This window comes from Amphibalanus amphitrite, unplaced genomic scaffold (assembly GCF_019059575.1).
Source record: "Amphibalanus amphitrite isolate SeventyFive unplaced genomic scaffold, NRLGWU_Aamphi_draft 000081F_arrow, whole genome shotgun sequence".
Classification (NCBI taxonomy): domain Eukaryota; kingdom Metazoa; phylum Arthropoda; class Thecostraca; order Balanomorpha; family Balanidae; genus Amphibalanus; species Amphibalanus amphitrite.
The window spans coordinates 1,017,054-1,038,218 of NW_024881577.1; the positions used below are offsets into that span (position 1 = coordinate 1,017,054).

At 48.9% G+C, this 21,165-nt stretch overlaps 2 protein-coding genes across 5 annotated transcripts; one reads left to right on the plus strand and one right to left on the minus strand.

Annotated features, from left to right (window-relative positions):
- Window positions 1–1,590: 1,590 nt before the first annotated feature.
- On the plus strand, window positions 1,591–5,672 carry LOC122379631 (protein atonal homolog 1-like). Its single transcript, XM_043361972.1, has 2 exons — window positions 1,591–1,829; window positions 4,365–5,672. The coding sequence occupies exons 1-2, from the start codon at window positions 1,809–1,811 to the stop codon at window positions 4,986–4,988; spliced, it is 645 nt and encodes a 214-aa protein (XP_043217907.1). The 5' UTR covers window positions 1,591–1,808; the 3' UTR covers window positions 4,989–5,672.
- Window positions 5,673–10,670: 4,998 nt separating this feature from the next.
- Window positions 10,671–18,111, minus strand: LOC122379626. 4 transcript variants are annotated; one of them, XR_006256204.1, is made up of 3 exons: window positions 17,957–18,111; window positions 17,407–17,753; window positions 10,671–10,715 (listed from the first exon to the last, which is right to left on the minus strand). XR_006256204.1 is itself a non-coding variant. In XM_043361967.1 (2 exons), exons 1-2 carry the CDS (start codon window positions 16,930–16,932, stop codon window positions 11,981–11,983), a joined length of 4,419 nt encoding a protein of 1,472 aa, XP_043217902.1. In that variant the 5' UTR covers window positions 16,933–17,154; the 3' UTR covers window positions 11,841–11,980. The 4 variants fall into 4 exon arrangements, 1 of the variants encoding a protein (XP_043217902.1); XR_006256205.1 differs by having other exon boundaries at window positions 17,407–18,111; XR_006256203.1 differs by lacking the exons at window positions 17,407–17,753; window positions 17,957–18,111 and adding an exon at window positions 10,919–17,154.
- Between the last annotated feature and the right edge of the window lie 3,054 nt (window positions 18,112–21,165).

The window sequence follows — 21,165 nt, forward strand, 5'->3', positions numbered from 1 at the left end:
TGTCATTGGATTATTCTCTCCCAAAATCACCGGTAATTATATGATGCAAGCAGAAATTCGTTTTACCCTGTCGTTTTACACTGACTGTTTTTTGAACAGTGCGCGCGTGCAGTGCAGCTGCACATCCCCACAGAAATGTTGAACAGATTGTTAAACGCAGCCACGGCTACAATAAAGTCAAATTATTTCTCTAACGGCCGGTCCAGAATAAATCTCTCACTTCCTGCCACGCGCCCTGATTTCTGGAGGACACCCCTCCCCCTCCAGACCACCTGCACGGGGGGGGGGGGGCGACAGATGCTGTGCGGCAAGCAGCAGATGTCAGAAGCACATCTACAATCCGTGTCCTGGGGCGGCGCCGACGGCAGTACGACTTCACACCAAGCATTGGCTGACGGACGCGATGGCTAAAGAGCAGTTCACATGACTAAAAAGCAGTTCACACCACGGCCATAGACGCGTTTACATAGGGTTTGTTGCAAGCTCCGTCTGTGATGTTGCAAAAGATGCCAATGGTGCTTAGCAATTTACAAAATGATTCCCTCTAAATATTTGAAGACCACTGCATCGAAACTATCGCCAAATAAAGGAGCTAGAGACTCGTCAAAAATGTTATGTAAACGCGACTCATGTATCGTGCGGTGATCAGCTGACTAATCCTGTGTCCCGAGGCTGGCTGAGCGACCGGGGTTGTGGGCGGCAGCAACTGGGGGCGGTTAGTGCGGTGGTGGAGGGGTCAAAAGGTCACTGATGCAAAACGGGCAGGGGTCAGAGGGTCAGCAGGTGTGAGGATGTGAGTCAGACTACAATCTGTGAGGCATGTGGAATCCGGGAGCAGGGATCTCTAAAGATTACGCCCAGATGAGCCTCAGCAAATTATGGTAAATAACAGAGACATCGCTGACACCCACCCTGAAAAATTCAAAATGCTCAACTACTGTAATTTTGCAGTGCACGGTCCACTCAATCATTGATGCGTGTTCAAAAAACTTGTTAGATGAATAAACTTTCAAAGAGGCTGGCAATCACATACTCGTACTTATTATTTTTTTTTCTCTAAAGACAAAATGATCGCTTCGATTTGAAGTTACCTGTAAGAGAAACTCCGCAACCTAAATTCAGCTTTTCTAACCAAGAAGCAGGCAGTGTTTCCAGCTTATTTGGAAGTGGCTGATTTGTTGAACTTCTAGTCAGCACATGGTCCTGACTGATAACAATTAGCTCCAAACAAAACAACACAGCATCACTTTCTCCTGTCAACTACTTCAAATCCTTGACCACATCTCCCTGCCAAAATAGTACCAGTCACGCACGAGCAGCTTTCGGCAGTAACCCGAGCGTCACTCCTTGATGGTTTTCCGATCGGGCCCGTCCCGATTATAACCCTCCCCTCTCCCTTCCCCTCCCCCTGTCATCACATCGCGGGGACAGCGCGCGGACCACGAGTGACGACGGCGCGCGCGGGGCGGTGGCTGGGGGGGGGGGGAGGAGCGAGGGGGAGGCCAGCTCTCGTAATTGGGGTGACGGCTGGCGGCTGGGCACGTGAGCGTGCCAGCTGACGCCGACGAAGCCGGCCACCTTCGACGGAAAGGTTCGGCCAGTTCCCTCATTCTCGGCGAAGAGGAAAGAACTGGAAGACCTGGTGCCAGGACGGAACTTGGTGGAGAGTTGACTCATTCCAAAGTGACGTGGTAGATCTTGGGGTTTTGGAAGGTGTCGGGAGAAGAAAGGGTACAAGTGAGGCTCTTGGGGAAAGGTGTGGCTCGTTTTGCAAGAGTGTTTCGCAAGAGGGAACTTCTGTGGAGTCTATGGGAGAACTGAAAACCCAGGTGAGTCTCGAAACTATTGTTTGTGTCTGTCTGTACCAAAATGTTGGATTCTTTTTTATATCTAATTACAAGAATTAATCTTGAACACTACAAGCGTAATGTTAAGACACATTAGTGATTTTTGTGCTAGTTCTGAGCTTTCGTTCATGTTTTTAGTTAGAAATTCTGAAAGCTGAAACTGGGAGCAAGGAATTCGTTACAAGCAGGAATTCATTTGCAATGAGTTTTGATTTTTGACTCGCGGACAATATTGGAGAATAAGAAATTACTCAACTAAGGACAGTTAACAAATATTGTATACCATTGCAAGGGTGCTTCTGTCTTTTATAGTTACCCTACACATGTAAGCCAAGAAAAACAGCTCATTGCTGCATTATACAATAATTTACTGCAAACTACACATGTGCATTGTCTTCGCTCAGTCCCCAGCAGGCACCCTGGCCATCCCACTATCTCTGAAATGACCTGGCCCACTACCTTGTTGTCCGCGGTCGCAGGGGGCGGTCCCATTTGGAGCCGGTCACACTTCATCGGGCCCTGTTTTCAGCCCAGTCTCTAACCTGGCGACACACCATTTCTGGCCCCCCGGCGGCACCCCGAAACAGGCGGGCCACTTCAGAAGCACCGGCTCGCCCCGGGAGCTCCAATAATGGGATGGCATCCCTGGACCGTCCGGCCGTCCCACTGGGGCCCGCTGGGATCCCGCCGGGACCCCGTGGGGACCGAGTGGTGACCAGTAGGAGCACCAGCCCCAGCGGGGGTCCCGCTCGGGCCCCGCAGGGGTCGGTGGTCCCTGTGGGGGTCTCCGGCGGGCCACGATAGGTGTTATGATAGCCAGCTAGCCCGTGGAGTCCCATGAAGTATGACACGTGTTATGGTCCTGCTGAGACCGACCTATAGGTGTTTGATATGGTCGGTGTAGGGTGCAGTCCCGTGGAGTTTATGGAGGGAAGACAATTGACCGGTGAGGGGATGCTAAACTGCGTGTGATTGCATTGAAAACGAGCTGCACTCATGAAAAGTGAGACCATTATACGAGGGCAGAGCTGGCAAATATTTCTTGGGCTAGTTTCTAAAGTTGTTGGTTTAATTACGCAGCCATACGCAGCCTAGCAACACAGCATCGTAAGGAAAAACTGGGTCACCTGTTATATAGTAGGTAGGTACTAAAAAATTACTGATTAAATTACCCGCCATTTCTTGCAAACATAAAATGATCATTACTGTGACCGATTAATTTCGTCGAAAAACTGTACAGCGAGAAAAGTTTACGTCACCAAAACCATAACATGTTTAGTTCAGCTTGAGCTACTTTTTGGTACTGCCTTCACCCAGGATACAAGCCTAAAACAAAACAAAATGCACATATTTTTTAGAAGCTGATAGACGTTAACAATTGTAAGAAAAATTATGAATGATATAGACTATTTGTTGTTTGAATCAGAGCGCATGAAGGTTGTGGAAGAGGGAAAAATGTGAGGCTGTTAACCCTCGCATGTGTGCGGCGTTTTCCAGCTTCTAATGTGTAGGGGTCGGTTGGACCCCCCCTTGCCGTTTGGCCCCTGATCGAGCTAGAGCTTCGCGGAAAAAAACGAGCGTGCTGCCCGTGACGAGAGGAAGCCGATGATACCCAATTTTAAGGTCCTAGGTCATTGGTTGACCTTCCAGGTCAGGTCAATGACCCAAAGTCGGGAAAATCGGGACCTATTAGAAAGTCGTAAAGTGTGGCTGCTAAGGGGTTTTTCGGGGTGCTGATCACGAATATCGTGTTAGTTTTGATCAGAGATGATGTCTTTAAGCATTTAGACCAGGTCGGGTCAGGTCAGGTCAGGTCAACCAGTAGGCGTCGTGACGGGTATTCGTAGTACGTGTCAACCGCCTCTGACAGCTTCGTAACATGTTACGAAGGCACCAAAACTACTTCGTAAATGTTCAAATGGTTGCTAAATTCGAATTCAGCTCCAAAAACTAGCCTAGAAACATGTAAAACTCGAAAAAGTGAACCGAGGTCACCCGAGGTCACCAAAGGTCAATGACCTGACCTGACCTTCAGGTGACCTTGACACCCACCCTAATGCATGGGAGCAACATCAAATCACATGTTTGAACGTTTGAAACCACGAAAAGCTTGCAAACGCACGGCTAATGCGAGCCGACGTACGCCGAATCGCGATTCCGGCCAAACATGGTCTCGGAAAAGAGGTCACAGGTCAAAGGTCATTTGGGTCAGGGTCATGAAATTTTCAGGGTAGGTGTAAAATTGATCAATGCGAGGGTACTGAAAGTTTCGTCGCGATCGGCCGCTTTTTACGCGAGTTATTCGCGAAAAACCATTGGGGGGGGGTCCATCCGACCCCCCCTACACATGCGAGGGTTAAGCAATAAGCCTGAGTAAAAATAATAAAATGATTTTTTTCATCACAACGTTGCCACACCTTTGCAAATGATTAATCAATTGCTAATTCAATGACGGTCTTTTCGCCTTAATCTATGAGTATCGGACAAGTTGAATTTATCTTGTCTCTCCCGTTTCAGATGGCGACTGATTTCGGCTGTCTGCGGCTGCACCGTCCCGAGGTGTCACGTGACTACCGTCTGCCGGTGACCGGCGCAGCACGTGACCTGACCTCTGACCGGTGCCGGGTCACCGCCTGCTCGCCTCCGCCGTACCGGGCGTGCTCGCCTCCGGCGTACCGGGCGTGCTCGCCTCCAGTGTACCCAGATTCCACGGCTGGGCGCTACGATCAGCCCCTGTCGGAGGCGGCGAACCCCCGTCTGCTCTCCCCCGATCAGACCCGCGACCCGGCAGCGCTGGCCAATAGGGAGCGCAGTCTCAAGGTCACACCGCCAGCCTCAGTCGCTGCAGGCACTGTGCAGATCAAACGTGAGGGCGCGCCACCGGCACTTGTGCGCGTGGCACCCGCACCGCGAGCCCCCGCGCCGCGACCGTCTAAAGCGCGCCAGAATGACGGTCTGCGCAAGAAACGGCGACTAGCGGCGAACGCCCGGGAGAGGAGGAGGATGGACAATCTGAACCAGGCTTTTGACCGCCTGAGAAGCGTGCTTCCCTCCATTGGAGATGACAGGCAGTTTTCAAAGTATGAGACACTCCAGATGGCTCAGAGCTATATCACGGCCCTGGCAGACCTACTGGGTTGAGCTGTGAGCTATGAACTGTGAGCTGTGAGCTAAGCTGGACTGAGCTTGGTTGTGCGAATTTGTGATGAGCCTTGTTCGTCTGTTTTGGGAATCGGTCAGTATTCAGCATTGAAGAAAATGCGTCTGCTGGCAAGTCTGATGTCATCATAGTTAGAGCGACTAGAAAGTATTAGCGCAAATAGCTTGTGAAGCCCACCTGCGTCGGTTAACGTCCCAGTGCACCACCGCGAGTGTCCTGTATTATTGACCAGTGCACCACACCTAGTGTTTGAATAGTCTCAGCACTTTTAGCCGTTGCTTAATATGCATTCAACTGTTACAATGTCTTCAGCCTGTAGTATGATATGTCCATTGTCCGTAGAACCAGAGGGCGTCCAAATAACAAAATCTTTGATTTTAGTCTCCTTTCATCATAAAAGGTATTATAGTGGTTTGATAAAAGCATAAATGTGAACAAATACGAGTGGGACTGACGCAAGACGTGGATCGAAAATGCGATGGCATTGATAAACTGTGATTCGCGTGGGACAGACTCGCCAAGTATTTATTGTATGTGTGACTCTTCTGCAATCTGCATGCGTGTGAAAGTGACCATAAAATCTTTCTTCCCTGTATCTTTCCTCTGTATGTAAACGAACTCTGTAGAGACAATGCTGCTCATAGTTGATAATTGTAATGTGATGATGTAAATATTATTACAAAAACAACTTGAGTTTCTTCTTTGCTTCATTTTCATTTTACCTTAGGAATGCCAAGAGCTTGTAGCAGCCACAAAGAACATTGAAAAACAAGAGCTGCAGACACCAATTGTCGGATATACGATTAAGCATAGTGAATGAGTAGTTGATACACTGTTAATACCTACAGATTACCGTGCTGAGCGAAATAATTCATTTGTATTGGATAGACAAAGATACTTGTCCTTGTATCTCTGTTCAAGACACACTTGATCGTGTATAAGGAGATTTTTTAAGCCTTTGTAGATTACATTTGTCGGCAGCTAGAAAGTCAAAACACTTCTTATAAGTGATAAAACTGGAGCTTAATGCAGTAGAATACCCAGCTCGTTGCAATCGTAAATTCAGTACCTATATTATCTACCAAGTAGCCATACCTACACACCGCGGCAAATCGTATTGCACCGAATTCCCTACGCAAAGCTAGAGATGCTTGATAAATTTCTAGATAAATTGTCACGGAAGAGTTTCCAAGGGAATGTCCGCTGGAAGTGAATCTAGGCAGAATCACACTCTTTCTTGGTAGTTATTTTGTTGCAAGAGACTTCTGGGTATCGTACACCCAAAAAGGTAAACATTTCGAAATAGATGAGTTACAATTCTATAGAATGTCCTTTTCAGAAAACATATGCATAATCAATCGTACCTTGATGACATAATCATTATTATTAAAATTATCATTAATTAATTAATAGTACTTTATGCGACCTTCACCTCGTTTAAATGTATTTTATGTCTCGCTCGACTTGTTTAAGCACGAGTTTATAAATGAACGAGTGAAACGAGTTCATTTATAAACGAGTGCTTAAACAAGTCGAGCGTGACATAACATACATTTCAACGAGGAAAGGTCGCATAAAAGATATTTAAATGATTTTTCCCGCCGATACGTCAATAAAGTCTTACTATCTTTGAAAAATAGTTGTGCATGTGCAGCAGATCGGTACAAAAGGAAGAATAACATTGTTAGTAAATGAAAAAACAAAGAACTTATAATGTAGACGAAAACCATACAATTTTCCATCCTCTTCCTTCCCCTCACACTTGGGGAAAATGTGGGAAACCGGGGTTATGGGTGGGGGAACATTTATACACATGTGCTGAATAGGAGCCGCAATTCCATCAGCATATAACCATCCATTTCTGTGTGCTCCTTGTGTCAAGTACGAATACAAACACGGTCAAATACTTGACTTATCACAGAGGACTCGGATAGGACTCGGATATGGTGATAATTTAATAGTCAATGATTATATTCGTGTCACCCGACTGCTGTAGGACACTGTCCAGTGTCCATTGTTCCTTGGTCGGCATTTTGCTCTAAACGAAGCAGCTGTCCTTAATTTATTTGAGAAGATATATGGTTTGCGGATGCATTTGTCACCCACTTCCTCATAACAGGGAGCATAAGGCACGGTACAAAATATTATCAGAGTTTTGGAGCGTGCCTGCTAAAATACGCAATTGGTAGGGCTGTTTAAATGCCATCACCGGCAGAACTGGTCAATTCGTCAATATGTTTTTTTTAAAAAAAATTCTATTGATCGATGTGCACGAATTTTCTTGTGATACCTATCAGCAAAGACATCCAATATCCATTTAACCCGCGCACCGACGGGGGTCTGCGCCAACTTCGCACCGACGGGGGGGGGGCGGATGACCGCCCCCCCCTGAGATCTCGAGAACGAAGCAAGATAGCGACAAGCGGTAAGCGGCATCGGATACGCACGGCCAAGATCTACAATTTTTACAAAGGTCATTTTCAGGTCAGGTCAAAGATGACGTCACAGGGGTCGAAAAAGTCAAAATGGCGGCGCCAGATATGGAGAGAGTTTTTCTCGAATAACTTTCGAATTAGTCAAGATAGGAACAAACTAAGGGCATCATCGTGATCCTCTCGTCAATCCGCATCGAATGATATATATGTTGACCTCGAAAGGTCAAGGTCAAAGGTTGACCTCAGGTCACGTGACCTCGAGGTCATCATGTATATCATTCGATGCGTCTTGACGAGCTGAACACAATGAGACCATCCACGCGTCTGTATCTTGTTCCTGTACGGAGTTATTGGCCAAAAACCTTTGGTGACCTTTGATGACGTCACATGACCTCACAGCTGCCCAACAGCAAAACAGACCTCAAGGTAGTGAAGGTTGATCGTATATGAAGTCATGTATGGTATATGGGGCCATTCCGACCCGTTTTAGTGGTAAAAACAGGGAGTTGATTTTCCCCCCATTGACTTATAATGGGGAGGTCGCGAAATTGACCTGACCTTAGGTCACCGATATCAAAATTCCGAGATATACAAATTGTAGCTACTAATGACCTAATAATATCCTGCGACTTTCAAAGGCCTCCGACATCTACTGTAGCTCTGGCACGGTGACAAAGTTGCAAAAAAGTGACTTGAGGTTGGGTCATTCAAAGTGACCTGGTGACCTGACCTTAAAAGGTAGGAGGTTCAAACTTGCACACCATGTGTAAAATTGATGAGGTTATAGTCATACCAAATTTCGCGGCGCTACGCGCCGCGGTTTTCCCGCTATTCGCGAAAAACCTCAGGGGGGGGCGGATATCCGCCCCCCCCCCGTCGGTGCGCGGGTTAAGTCAGTGGTCTATAAAGGTGATACAAAACAATATCATTACCCATACAATATACAGCTATGATAAGGCCATATCTGAATCTATACCAGGGGTCAATAAACCCAAAGTCGTTTAAATAATATTTATGCACTAGTGCATAAATATTCAACATTGCTTCAGCATTGCATGACCTTATTTATCATCTGGCGCCTCCGATTTCAAAGGATTTTCTTCAACATTGTCGAGGCGGGAAAAGTCATTTAAATAATTAATTAAAGGAAATAGTTCACTTTTTAACATGGGTTTTGAACTGGAATAGCAGTTCCGTAGCTTGGGCTGAGACGAGCATAAATCAGGAGCTTTTACAGCCCAACGATCACCCTAGGCAAAGATATTCTATTTCTCGTCCCTTGGGCTTGGGCTAAGACGAGCATAAATCAGGAGCTTTTACAGCCCAACGATCACCCTAGGCAAAGATATTCTATTTCTCGTCCCGAAAAAGGTGTCTTGCGTTGAGGATGTGTGCCTTGCATATATTTCCATCCAGTATGAAAAGAGCATGGGTCCCGAAAATTCTTCAGAAACTAGAGAAATTATCTACGAGAACTCTAGAGAAATTCTCGTACTGATCAATTAGGACATTCAGGGGAACATTATCAGATCGAGCAGATCGCCCAAATGCCGGTGGCTGCGATAATTTCTCTGTTTCTGAAGAATTTTCGGGACCCATGCTCTTTTCATACTGGATCGCGTGTGCCTTACAGAAACTGAAAAGTTCTTCCTATATCAAAATATAGAAAATAATATTTTGTTATAAAAAGGTTTTATTTTCTTTGCTGATTATTTTGAACATAAAAAATCATAAATCCGTTGCAAAAAAAATAATTTCGTGAAAGTGAACTATTTCCTTTAATAAAATTATCATTAAAATTTCAATTAAGAATTATAATGCAAAATGTATGTCAATATTTTGGAGAGAGTATCTCATCGAAATAAAAAAAAGGGGTGCAAAGTAATACTGAATATCTGTATCATCTACACGTAAATATGAGTAATACAACATATGATTATGCAAGCATAACACTTCAATGATGGGTTCTTACAAGTTCTTAGTTTTGCATGACATAAAAACATCTTATAGATATCAAATTAATATACATCAACAGAAAATCTTAGTTCCAATAATAATAGTACCAAATCTGCATGAAACACCAAACAAAGAAGTCCAAAACACTGGAGTTTTGATGCTATAAATGAGAGCACCCAGCCTGGCGCCGTGCCCAGACTGAGCCCACCTGACAAGGCGCCGACAAACCACAGGATACCGGTGAGTTAGTTGACAGCCTTTCACCAAACCCCTCGCCAGCCACCCAGCAGTCAAACATGAGCCTCTGAGCCCTCCTTTGAGTGATACCCCTGTTTGCCAGCCGCACCGCACAAACCACCAACCACAAAACGGCCTAAAGACGCAATAAGCGGGCCCAAACGAGGCCTAAAGACACCACACCGCCCCATGCGCGTCCCGGCCCGCCTATACAAACCTCAAAACCCCAGCATCGCCGACACACTAATAGAAACTGGACCGGTGTTTTACGCATTCAAATTGACCCCTCCAGAGCGTGGTATCTTATTTACCTCTTGCTTGTGTCCTTGGCGGAGCGTCTCAACGGCTTCCAACCAGCCAGACCGACGCCGGGGAGTTGTGAGCGACGCTTCTCCTCACAGCGTCGCGCCGAGCCGCGCACGCCGCTTTGCGCGTAAATTGGCGCACGAGACAATAAGTGGCGCGCTTAATTGTCGCTGATTAGGCGTCTGGGGGCGACGGGAGGCGGCGCTGCCGGCGAGCAGTGCGCCGCTGGTGGGCGGTTCCTTTTGTAGCCCGGCTGTAAGTCACGCTTGATGTCATATTTGGACTTGGGGCGAGGTTGAGGCGCCGGAGGGGTACGCTGGGGGGGGGGGGCGAGATTTGAAGAGCGGGATGTGCGAGTGATGGCCACTTAATTATCGTTAAATGATGAGGTGTGCGTAGTAAAACGGTAGTAATGATGTTAGAACGGGTGCCGCAGAATGCCGACAACACGTGCAGACCGAGTTTTTTTTTATTTTTATCCAAAACTTCAATGTGCCGTTTTATGCGATTACGTACAGCGTCAATAAAAACAGCTTCTAACAGCCAGAAGGGCTAAAGCAAGGGGAAAAACAGCCTTATTTGATGCGATATCAACATAAGAAAAGCATCACTAAACATTTGGGTCCTTTGTAGTTGTGACCGCCTGTGCTTTTTGCAGCAGTTCGCTTGTTGCCTCAAAGTGGGCTCGTAGCAGGTGTCTCACTCGCCGGGCCCCTCTTAGAGGCGATATCTCGGTACTCATGTATTATGCCGGGTTGACACAACACACGGTTCCTAAAACGAAAAATCACACAGTCAGGTCCCATACAGCACTTGAGGACTTACAATTCGCCTCCTCGCCTGGCGCCGTGCCAAAACGATTCCGATCATTCAACTAGGTAAACGAAAGCGACAAAACACAATAAAAATACCGAGAAGCAGAATAACAAATTAAATTGAACTAAACCAGCCTAAATAACCGAAAATAAACATCTTACCGAATTATATCGCTTTTACCACTGCAGACACAGGCCGGCCGCCTTCTACACAGACTCGGCGGGGCAAAAACTAAACGTCTCAAAACATACATGAGGAGAGCCCACGCTGGAGGTTGTGGCCGGTAAATAAAAGGAATAAAGGACAGAAATACATCTTCGCGCTTACACCCTCCTCCTTGAACCGATCAAGGTTCAACCAAACTCTAGGCTCTCTCCGACCTGATGAAGGCTGGCAAGCCGCCACCAGCTGAACTACAACCAATACAAGGTAAGCTATCCAACCTCCACCTGATTCAAACAGAAACCCGCTACTCCTCTTGCACGAGCACCAGCTTGTTGATCGGTCGCTTGAGAACTGAGCGTGCCGTCTTGACAATAACAGTCCTCACATGGCCGCTAGCATCTGGGAACACCTCAGCCACACGTCCTAAAGGCCATTGAAGTCGCGGAAGAGATAAGTCAACAACCAAGACGAGATCCCCTACTGAGAGGTTTCTTTCAGTTTTCATCCACTTCTGTCTGTGCTGCAACAGCGGCAGATACTCCGACACCCATCTTTTCCAAAAGATGTCTGCGAGGTACTGAACCTGGCGCCATCGTCGCTTGGAGAAGCTGTCTGACCTCACAAAGATGCCGGGTGGAACAGCGCCGCCCCGGAGCAACAACAGGTGATTTGGCGTAATCGGTTCCAGGTCTGCAGGGTCACTGGAAACGGGGGTGAGCGGACGGCTGTTGATGACGTTTTCGACTTCACACATGAGTGTGTGAACTGCTTCATCGTCCATTGTCTGCTCCTGAAGCAAGGCTTCCAGAACCTTCCTGATGGTTCGAACTTGACGTTCCCAGACGCCTCCGTGGCTCGATGCTCCTGGCGCATTGAAGATCCAAGTGATGCCCTTCTGAAGTAAGAAGTTATGCACCTCTTCACTGTTCAGGTTGGACACAGCTTCGCGCAGTTCATGTTCCGCCCCTACAAAGTTTGTTCCATTGTCGGAACGGATGTATTGAACTTGACCCCGCCTGGCTTGAAAGCGCCGTAGTGCATTGATGAACGAGCTTGTATCAAGACTGTTTGCCACTTCTATGTGAACCCCACGAGTGGTCAAGCAGGTAAAGAGTACACCGTATCTCTTGCTCTGCCTTCTACCACTCTTCACAAAGAACGGGCCAAAGTAATCACATCCAACCTTGGTGAAAGGAGGCTCATCCGGTGTGACTCTTTCAGGCGGCAAGTCTGACATCACTTGACTCACGACCGGTGCCTGTCTTCTTCTGCAGCTGGTACATCTTGACAACACCGCTCGGACTGCTGAGTTGGCCTTGATGATCCAGTACCTGCTGCGGAGGGCAGCCAGCACGTGTTCACGGCCGGAATGACCGGCCAGCGCGTGGAAGGCTCGGATCACCAAGTCCGTTACGTGGCCCTTACCCGGCAGCAGGAACGGATGACGTGCACGCGCGTGGACAGGCGCAGCGCCCAGTCTGCCTCCGACACAAATGATGCCATCTTGAATCTGAGGATTGAGCCGGAACAGAGGACTGGATCGTTTGACCAAGCCACCTCTCTTCAGCGAACTCAGCTCTTCTGGAAACGCCGACGCCTGCACGACGCCAACGATTGCCCTCTCTGCTTGATCGAGCTCTTCCACCGTGATGCGTCCGCTGAAAGATGCTCCCTCTTTCCCTGACTTCCGCGCCTTGAGGATCTGCGCCACGCGTCTGATCCACACAACTGCTCTTTTTAGCCGGTACCAGGTTGAGTAGTGCCTAATCAGCCTCCAGGTCGGAGTCTCTTCCTCGATGACAGCTGTGGCGACCTTGACTTCTTTCCTCACTTCTGGGTCGTCTTCTTCAGTGACCATGGCTGCCGGCATCTGAGGCCACCGCGCCTCCTCTTCACACAGGAACTCTGGGCCGCGCAGCCAGCGCTCGGTCTGCACTCCTCTGGTTGCATCGTCGGCTGGGTTCTGCTTGGAGCCGACGTGTCTCCACTGGCAGGTTGCTGATCCATCACGGATCACTGCGAGGCGGTTTGTAACGAAGGTGTGATACCTGGCCCGGTCGTTTCGGATGTACCGCAGCACGGTGGTACTATCTGTCCAATAGTAGACTCCGTGGATAGACATCTCAAGAGCCTTCTCCAGCATCGTGCTTATCCTGACAGCCATCGTGGCTGCAGCGAGCTCCAACCGCGGAATTGTCATCGCCTTCAATGGAGCCACGCGTGCCTTTCCAAAAACGAACGCACAGTGAACCTTGCCGGCAGAGTTCGTGAGGCGCAGGTACGTGACACAGGCGTAAGCCTGTTGGCTGGCGTCCGAGAAGTTGTGCAACTGAGCCGATACGACGTCGCCAAAGCCAACTGGCCGGTAACATCTCGGAAGCGTCACCTTTGCCAGTCCAGGAAGATTCGCCACCCATGCTTCCCACTGTGTCTTCTGCTGCAAAGGAATGGATGAATCCCAATCCAACTGCAGCCTCATCAAGTCCTGCATGATCAGGCGTCCTCGAAGAACGGCTGGCGACACGATTCCCAGGGGGTCATACATGGCTGCGATCGTCGCGAGAATGCCTCTTCTGGTAGCCGGCGAACTTCTTGTCGTCACCCTTACGCTGAGTGCATCGTCCTCCAACGTCCAGCACACACCCAGGACCTTCTCCACTGGAAGCGCGTCGATACTCAGGTTCAGTTCAGTGACACATCTCCCACGTTCTTCCTTTGGAACCGACTCGAGCAGCTCACGGCTGTTGCTGACAAACTTTGTTAGTCGGAAACCGCCCAGATCACACACATCTTTCAGCTCCTTCGCCATCTTCACAGCATCTTCTGGCGTTTCAACTGACACAAGGCAATCATCTACATAGAACTTCTGTTTCACAGCCTTGCTCACTTCGGGATCGCAGTCTTCCTTGTCATCAGCACACTTTCTCAAAGCGAAGTTGGCACAGCTTGGAGATGAGCTTGCCCCGAAGCAGTGCACGGTCATCCGGAACTCCTCCGGATCTCTGGAGAAATCGCCACCTGGCCACCACAAGAACCTCATGACGTCTCGGTCCTCTTCAGGAACAGCTACCTGATAAAACATAGCTTCCACGTCAGCCATAAACGCGCAAGGACCCTCTCTGAACTGCACCAAAACATCTGTCAACGAGTTCGCGAGATCTGGCCCCTGCATGAGAACACTGTTCAGGGAAACGTCCCGAAACCTTGCCGCACAATCGAAGACTACTCGGATCTTCTCCTTTTTGAACGGGTGGTAAACCCCATGATGAGGTATGTACCACACCTTTCCATCATTTCTTGTCAGGCTCTCCGTGGGAACCTTCTCGGCATGTCCCTTCCTGAACATGTCCTCCATGAATTTGCGGTAGTCTTGAGAGAACTTCACATCCTTCTCCATTTTCTTCTTGAGGCCCACGAGTCTTCTTTGAGCGCATGTCTTGTTGTTTGGCATCGCAGGGTCAGTATCTCGGAATGGCAACGCTATTTGGAAGTGTCCATTTGCCTGTCGTTTACAACTCCGAGTCACCTTCTCCATCCAGCGACGATCCTCCTCTGAGGGCCCCTTCTCGGTGGCGCTGATCTTCTCTGGAAATTCTTTGTCGTACATGTTGACCAGCATCTCATCAAGCTTCATCTTGTCAACTTGCACGCGGTTTACCTTCACTCTTCTTCCATCCAGCAGAGAGTTGTGCCTCGGGCCCTGCACCACCCAACCCAAGTCTGTTCGAATAGCGTACGGACCACCGTTCTGACTTCTTCTGATCTCTACAGGCTGGAGAGCTTCTGGGCAATCATTTCCTATCAGGAGTCCAATCTCTGCATCGATGCGGGGCAACTCGATCCCCCTCAATTGGGCACACTGATCAACATCTTCACTTGAGGCCATATCCTCATGCTTCACAGGGATGGCACTGAGAGTGTAAGTAGGAGGGAGTGGAATCATGTTGTCGCCGTCCAAGCTGGCAACCTTCAACCCTCGTACTACACGACTGTCCAGCTCCTGATTCTCGACTGAAGCTGTGGTCATCGAGATCTTGGTGTCTTCCCCAACAACTCCCAGCTCATCCAGAAGAGACCTTGAACAGAATGTAGCTGAGCTGCCTCCATCCAAGAAAGCGTAGGTCTCAACTTCCTTACCACCATCCGAAGACCACACCCTGACTGGCAAGATGGACATCATAACGGCTGGCGTCCTCGACTTCAACCCATCACCTGTTTTCAGCAGATCAACCCCCAGGCTCTTCACTCTTGTTTGTTCTTGAGGACTCTGCGTCCGTTCTCCTTCACTTGGTTGCTGAGGCTGCTGTTCATAGTGCAAAGATGTTGGGTGTCTCTTCTTACAGATCGCGCATGTCCTCCTTCTGTTACAGAACTTTGACACATGTCCTTTGTTGAGACATCCAAAACAGAGGCCGTTGTTCTTTACGAAGGTCTCCCTTTCTGTGCGACATTTCATCCTTAGATTCTTGCAGGCCTCCACGTGATGCTCTTCTCCACAGAAGAGGCAGGCCCGCTGTTGATCAGCCTCGATGCGGTTGCACTTCTTTACTTGACCTCTAGGGCTTGAGCTTCTAGGGTCTGACGTCTTCTTCGAGAAGTTCGAAAACAGCTGACGACCAAAAGAGGAGTTTGACGCTATCCGTGCCTCTACCTCAACGAAGTTCACCAGGTCTGTGAATGAAGCTTGTCTTTCATTCCTTTCTGCGATCCTGTCCACTTCTCGTCTCCATCCCTCTTGAATCGAGAATGGCAACTTCTCGAGAAGTCTCCGTAGGGTTTTGGGATGGTTGAGTTCATCGGCTCCACCCAGGCTTCCAACTGCATTGCTGCAGGTCCGCAGCTCCACTGCCAGGCGATCCAGAGCCGTCACGTCATCATTTCTTACCTGAGGCCAGGCCATCAACCTTTCGATAAAAGATTCAGTCATTTTTTGAGGATTGCCATATCTCTTCAGCAACAATCTCCTCGCCTCCTGGTATCCACCTGATGACATAAACATGCACCCTCTGACAATATCACGTGGTACTCCTGAAGTGAACTGCTCCAGGTAGCAAAGCTTGTCGCCTTCATCTGTCACAACGCTGTCAATACGTCCGTCAAAAGCCCTGAGAAACTGATGAAACCTGGTCGGGTCTCCTGAAAATACCGGAATCTCAGGTTTAGGAAGGATGCTTGATGTCAACAGCTTCCTCATCAAAGCAGAGTGAGGGTCCTCACCATCTACTCCTCCAACTTCCGGAGCTGATACCTGGGGGCGAGAGATCTGCTTCACAGTGACTGGGTTCTGACCAATGTCATTTGCATATTGGTCAACACCTCCAGAGACAGCAGAGTTTGGGCTGCTTGCCGTCAGTGCTGTTTCAATAGCCTCTGACTCCGCCAGGGCTTGCTGCAGCTCGAGTTCCTCTTTCTTCATCTTGAGCTCTTGTTCTTTGAGTTCCAGTGCTTGTTTCTCTCTCAAGTACTTCATTTTAACCTTCAGAGCAGCTTGCTTGGCAGCCTGCTGAGCCCTCAGAGACGCCAGTGTCCCTGACGATCCTGAAGAATGCCTGGATGCTAGGGACGCACCCACTTGAGACACACTGTCACCTGGCTTCACATCATCAGTTGGCTGACCTCCGTCCCCTTGCTTTCGTCCTCTTCCGTTCTCTTGGTCTTCGATCAGCGTCTTCAGTCTTCGATCAGCATCTTCAGGATCAGCATCTTCAGGATTCACCGGGGCAAGGTAGCCCGGACCACCTGGACTCTTCACCTCTGGCTGGCTGGGCACTGGAGCGCTGACGTGCTGCCTCACAATGGCTGACGGATCTTCTGCAGACTCATCTGCCTGTTCCATTCCACCTGTAGGGTTGCCAAACAGCTGAGCAACAAAGAATGCCTCATCAACACCTTCACCATGAAGAACTTCTCTCAATCGTTCTACAAGAACAGCTTTAGTTCCTCTGATGTCAACATTTCTTGCTAGCAGCTGTGCCTTCAACAATGGAACTGTTAGGCTTGACAAGTCCATGATAACTTAAGACAGAAACCTCAGATCTTCTGAAGAGTAATGATCCTCTCAACCCCTCAATGAACTTATCAATGGCCTTCCAGGCTGAGGATTCAGGAATATCTGGCTAGGGACTCCAGGCAGAACTATCAGGAGCTTTCAAGTTTCAACATTTGACAACTGAAATGTCACCTTCTACAGAAGTCAAACCCGTCAACCTGGTTATGGATGCCCTACAAAATCACTCTTTCTACAGCATGGGCACGCATGGGCATGTTCCACTCATTCAACAGCCAATTCTACAGATATAACAACCGTCTCAACATTTAACATCAGGCAGCACATTCACTATCTCCAGTTGACGACGAACGAGGCTATGCACAGCAACATATCTGAAGGCACATCATCAAAAAGTTCAATCACCAGCTGCAATTTGGTAGCAAGCAGTATAGATAAGTCCTTAGCAGCATATATGAAACGGCCGTCTCTGCTCACCACAGTTCAGATGCAGTTGGCGTAATGCCAAGTACTGGTCAGGTCTCGCGCAGGTTGCTGTGCAGCAGGTGACAGCCAGGCTGCGGAAGTGCAGGCTGAAGATCCCCTCATCAGGAGGAGGTGAAGCAGTAGATACGCCAGTTGCAGATCTGGAGACTGTACTTGCGGTTTCCAGCGTCTGTGGCGTCCTTCAGGCGAATTCGGAACTGTGACCGCCTGTGCTTTTTGCAGCAGTTCGCTTGTTGCCTCAAAGTGGGCTCGTAGCAGGTGTCTCACTCGCCGGGCCCCTCTTAGAGGCGATATCTCGGTACTCATGTATTATGCCGGGTTGACACAACACACGGTTCCTAAAACGAAAAATCACACAGTCAGGTCCCATACAGCACTTGAGGACTTACAATTCGCCTCCTCGCCTGGCGCCGTGCCAAAACGATTCCGATCATTCAACTAGGTAAACGAAAGCGACAAAACACAATAAAAATACCGAGAAGCAGAATAACAAATTAAATTGAACTAAACCAGCCTAAATAACCGAAAATAAACATCTTACCGAATTATATCGCTTTTACCACTGCAGACACAGGCCGGCCGCCTTCTACACAGACTCGGCGGGGCAAAAACTAAACGTCTCAAAACATACATGAGGAGAGCCCACGCTGGAGGTTGTGGCCGGTAAATAAAAGGAATAAAGGACAGAAATACATCTTCGCGCTTACAGTAGTTGTATGATGCATTCCATTTGGAAGACATCAGTCTCGTTATGTGAACTTCATAGACGCCGCATTTCAGGCGCTCATGCTAAAATAACACCAGATAATCTTCAATCCCACTTTCCCAGACGAGCTCCACAGCATCCTCGTGCTTTCCAACTGTCGAAAATCGCAGTGTGCCTTGCCCTGGCAAATACAGCTAAAAGAAACAATGACACGAGGCATTCGGCCAGTCAACGAGAGTTTACGACTGACTGGGTTTGGTATCAAGTGTCGCATTGTTTGCCAAGTGGTATTTCATGGTATCTTTCGGTGGTGGTATTGAACACACATTTCCCACGTATTGGGAATCCACACAAATGATCGTTGGTGTACCTAAGGTGATCGGAAGCCGAGAAATAGCAGGAAGTCCGGAGATAGCGGAAGGCTAGTGATAGTGGCATACGCGGAAATGCAGTCTCCGCACGAAGCGCCGCGCAGGTAGTGGTGTTAGTGACGTATGTCGCGATGCAGTCACGCGCCACGCAGGTGGTAATCTGGTGTTAGAGACCCATCCTACGTTGCAGTCACCGCCTGAATCGTGGGGATACGTTTGAGGATTGGAGTCAGACAAATGTAGAAGCCAGTCACTACCGAGTGCTGAATGGAACTGCTGCCATGGGTGTTACCGAGTGCTGAATGGAACTGCTGCCATGGGTGTATAGTTTCACCGCGACATTTTGCTATACTGTTATGACATTTGATTTGATAGTTTCCGAATAGCTTTTATAGAAGGAGTGTGAATAACGGTATACAAGCTGGGTTTGAGTAAGCGCATACAAACTTTAAGCTTAGCTTATACTATGCTTCCAGCAAAAAATAAATGCATAACTGAACTAAAACACCTGAGCGCAGCTCCCTGCAGTAGCGGCACCTGTTTCCACCTCGATTCCCCATTACCGCTTCCTGGTCCACTCCCGCCCAAATATCCGTCAACACACCACCCCACACGCGCCCCACATTTCCCCCATTCTCCTTCCGTGTGCCGAAAACCATTAGCACGTATTATAAAGCCATCACCGAGCTATTTCATTGATTGTCGACCATTAGACGGGCCAGGTCACGACCTCTGCTGCCCGGAGGCGCCCTAAGCCTTACAGCACGGGTTAGTTGTGCTGACCAACCATTCAGTGGCACAACACGTTAGTTTCCGGCTGGGATAATCCCGCCCAAATCCCGCCTCGGGCGGGGAATGAGAGGAGGGATCTGGCAGGAAGGTGGGCACTGGTGTGGCCCAGCTTCCGTCAGTGATAAATGACAGCTTGAGAGTTTAATTGAGCGGTCATTTATACTCGCAGTTCCGGCACAGATACATGCGTAATTCAGGAGCGCGGTGCGGAGGAGGGCGAGGTCATGGTTGGGTGACCCCTAACAGGACGACGCCTTCGTGCATTGAAAGCTTTAACCTCAAACTTAACCATGCATTTATGAAGAACGGTACATCAATTAATTTCGCATTCATGCAGTTTTGTTCTCGATAGCGTTTCTCTTGCGTGCCTTGCATGCGATAAACTTTATCTCCCTAATTCATTATAAATGGCGCTCAGAAATTCCTCCAGACCGCAAACCCGACCGCTGCGGTCGCCGGTCGTTGTATAATACCCAATCGGTAGCCGAACCGTCCGCCCTTCTGGTCACTCATGGCCAATTTTCGGTCCGACCGCTCTCCGCACCGACGCGCTATATTTTTATGACGTCGCTACTTTTTACGACATCCCCGCCCGTTCTCCCGACACCTAATGAAAGCAAAAACAAAGGCGTCCCGCTGCCCCCGGTATAGTATGTCGCTATCGGAGATAATCGGCCAGATAGCTGGGAGCTGCTGGTGGCGGTAGCAGCCGCGCCGGATATGTCTCGTCTGCGCCGCCGCTGTCCCAGCGGTGGTCAGGAGACACGTGACCGGACAATCAGGGGAAGGGAGGGCACAGATGGTCAGATTGCATCGCCTCACATTGGGAATTCCTCCTCACACATGACCGAGCCCTCCGACCCGTCCACACCGCCCGGCACATACACTCACCGGCGCAGACAGACACACAGACGGCTGTCGGCCGATCGCCGGCCCGATGATCGTGCATTTTTAATGAGCGGCGCAGCGGGCGTCTCCCGGGGGCGGCTCGGACGCTGCGAGGGCCGTGTTTTACCGACCACCTCCACCGCTGGGTCACTGTCTCCTGGCCCAGTTTTGGTCAGCGGGGCCCGCTCAGAGGGACGGTAATTTGGGGCCGCCGGCGCTGTGGCCACGAGGCGCCCTAATGGAGGAGCACCTCTGACCTGGCGGCGTAATGAAAATTACCGGCCAGGCGACAGCGCGGACACTGTCCACCGGCTCGGCCAGATTAATTGGAAGTGCCCTCGGTGGTCGGTAGGAGCATTTGTTTGGCTGCGCTGGATGCTCGACAACACGTAATTTGCCAGGTGTCTGGCATCTCCTTTCAAAAGGAGCAAAACAGAAGCCAGGCGACCCAGTTCTGCATAGGTACTCCTTGTCTAGTTCCTGAATATGAGCAACAGTTTTTAGCTTCACTACTATAGCAAAACATAACCGACACAGCTTCGTTACTTTCGTTTTTCTACAACGAATTGCTTTTCAATTCCCCTTTTAAACTTCTCAGGCACATGTCCAAGTTGTCTTATACTGAAAACTAAGCCTTCTGCTTTCTTGAATCAGATGGTAAGTTAAGGATAAGTAAAACTTAGAGAGGGCTGTGAAATATGTATATTTCATTTCACTACAATCTAAGGTTCACTGACGACGCTGCGATTGCTGATCGCCGCGAAAGTCGAAAACGAAAACTTATCGTAGTATCTGCGTAGGCCACTCATCAATTAGCGCGTTTTCTTCAACTTAAGACAAAGTGTGCGTGTAGAATTAAGCCGCCTTTGACTTCGTTTTCATTAACTTTTTCGCACAAAAGACGGCAACGAAATCTAATTACCGCTCGCTGGAATACAGTAGCTTCAAAAGGACCGCACGCAATTTCAGCAGAACAGGGAATTCATCCTGATT